Below are 2,572 nucleotides of genomic sequence, written 5' to 3'. Positions count from 1 at the left end.
CTTTTTATTTAACTTCTTTTGGACTGATGCATGCAACACCCGCTGAGTGGCATTAAACAGCTTGAAAGATCAAAGACAATTTTTAATATAACTCCAACTGGATTCGTCTGAAAGAAGAAAGCCATATACACCTAGGATGCTTCGAGGGTGAGTAATTTATGGGCTAATTTTCATTTTTGGGTGAACTAACCCTTTAAATCAAAGATTCTAGTTTCTATTGCATTTTGTAAAATGTCCCACCTTTTTTGGGGGGGTTGTATATTAATAATGGGCTTTTCTCTCATTTTTTCACCCATCATAGAGATTGCCTTCACTGTTGAAGAACACATGAATTTGGCCTTAATGAAACATGATGATGCCTTCTTCCGTATGGAGCGGCCTGTGCATCCTAACATGCTGTCTATGTAGGGAGGACCAGAACCCCTCAGATACTCTAAACTAAAGAAAGGTCAAGCACTTTCAGGTCGGCTTGTGAGAGGAACATGTCTGTGTGATTTCCTGGAGGTTTTGATCGTTGTGTTTAGCTGAGAGCTCAAATCCTGTGACATTTAGAAACATTCTCCATCATGTTCCTCCGTGTGTCTCCAGACGTCTCTCTGTCAGATATCTCAGGCTGAAGCCACAGCTGAACATTATTAGACAGCTGTGTTGCATGATGGATGATGGGAGGCTCATTTCATGCATAATGTTGAAACTAACAACTATCAGTCGATGTGTGTCCCAGAATATTTCCAAATATTTTCCCAACATCTTCCACAATATAAACATAATATATTGTCAGTACAACAATAAAGTTAATATAATTCATTTTCTTTATCTAATCTTCACTCCTCAATGTAATGAGACGGCTTTTCTATCTTTAACTTTATTAAATGCATCAAATATGATATTTAATAATCATTTCTGGTAACGCATTACAATTAGATCCCATTTATTAACTAACAATGAACTACTTCTACAGCATTTATTCTACTTAATGTTAATTTCAGCATTAATGCATTTTTAAAATCACAAACTGTTTGCATTTATTAAAGCACTGCGAACTAACATAAATAGTTGTATTTTTGTTACAAAATATTAGCAAAGGTTAATAATAAATGCTGTAAAAAGTATATTGTGTATTGTTAGTTCATGATAAGTAATGCACACACTCACACACACACTCACTGACACACACACACATTCACTCACACACACACACACACTCACTCACTCACTCACTGTGTCTAACACACACACACACACACACTCACACACACACACACACACTCACACACACATTCACTTACACACACACACACACACACACACACACTCACTCACACACACACACACACACACACACTCACTGACACTCACACACACACACTCACTGACACAAACACACATTCACTCACACACACTCGCTGACACACACACACTCACTGACACACTCACACACACATTCACTTACACACACACACACACACACACACACACTAATATCATCACCCAGCAATACCAGCCAGAATTAATTATTAAATTTCAGATTTCATTTTGATTCTTAAATCAATACTCACACACACATTCACTTACACACACACACACACACACACACACACTAATATCATCACCCATAAAGCAATACCAGAATTAATTATTAAATTTCAGATTTCATTTTGATTCTTAAATCAATGCATCTCTGAATGTTGTATTAGCTTTTATTTTAAATTTTTAAAGCACATTTAAATGGAACACAATGTTGTTCCAAAGTGCTGCACAGACTCAAAAGACAAATAAAACCACAAATCCACAACACAACAATCAATAATAATAATAAAGCACCTCATGTCAAGCATGAATAAATTATAGCAGCACATCGTCTGGTATGGTAGTGTTTTAAAGGTTTGGTGTCTCAGCGCTAGCCCATCATGCTGGTGTCAGTGCTCTGTGCTGATGGAGTCTGACAGCAGGCGTCTGAAGACGGAGGAGAAAGCACTGCTGCTCTCGTGATCCTCCTCATCCCAGAGCTCATTTACAGTCTGTGTGTTCACACGCTCGTGATCACAGCGCCTCTAACACACGACTCTGCTGCTGCGCAGGTGAGAAGGTCATGCAAGACGACGAGTTCACCTGTGACCTCTTCCGCTTCCTGCAGCTGCTCTGTGAGGGACACAACTCCGGTGAGTCTCGCCGCATCAACCGCGCTTCGCTTTGACACGAGCAACACGAGCCCTATGCTAGAGTAACACTACTCTAGCATAGGGCTTGGTGATATAGCTAAAAAATGTATCAACGATATAATGTTTCATATCGTTCGGTATCGATAATTATTTACATTTTTTATAACCTTTTTTAAAACAAAGAGCAATATAATTTTTTTTTTAATTTAACCACTGTATTTTTAAATTAACCCAATTAATTGAGACAAACAACAAATATTTTTTGTTTTTACAGTCAAAGACACAATAAAAATTAAACAAATATCTAATTTCTAATGTTTTATGTGCAGATTAAATAGGTCTCAATGAATCTTTTGGCTTGTCTCCCGAGGCCACAGGAGGGCGCAATGAGCAAAATAATGCAGCGCATT

The 2,572-nt window shown here is 37.9% G+C and overlaps 1 protein-coding gene across 1 annotated transcript in view; it reads left to right on the top strand.

The window, feature by feature from the left end:
* Positions 1–2,572, top strand: part of ryr2a (ryanodine receptor 2a (cardiac)) — a 114,337-nt gene that overhangs the window by 97,041 nt on the left and 14,724 nt on the right. Inside the window, exon 82 of the mRNA XM_016521655.1 lies at positions 2,082–2,162. Within this exon, the coding sequence (XP_016377141.1) occupies positions 2,082–2,162 (81 nt within the window). The remainder of the gene's footprint in view (positions 1–2,081; positions 2,163–2,572) is intronic.

The sequence above is a fragment of the Sinocyclocheilus rhinocerous genome, unplaced genomic scaffold (genome assembly GCF_001515625.1).
Source record: "Sinocyclocheilus rhinocerous isolate Xijiao unplaced genomic scaffold, SAMN03320098_v1.1 scaffold852, whole genome shotgun sequence".
NCBI classification, from domain to species: domain Eukaryota; kingdom Metazoa; phylum Chordata; class Actinopteri; order Cypriniformes; family Cyprinidae; genus Sinocyclocheilus; species Sinocyclocheilus rhinocerous.
The sequence above is the reverse complement of the archived record's forward strand: the minus strand, read 5'-3'. Positions and strand labels throughout refer to the sequence as shown.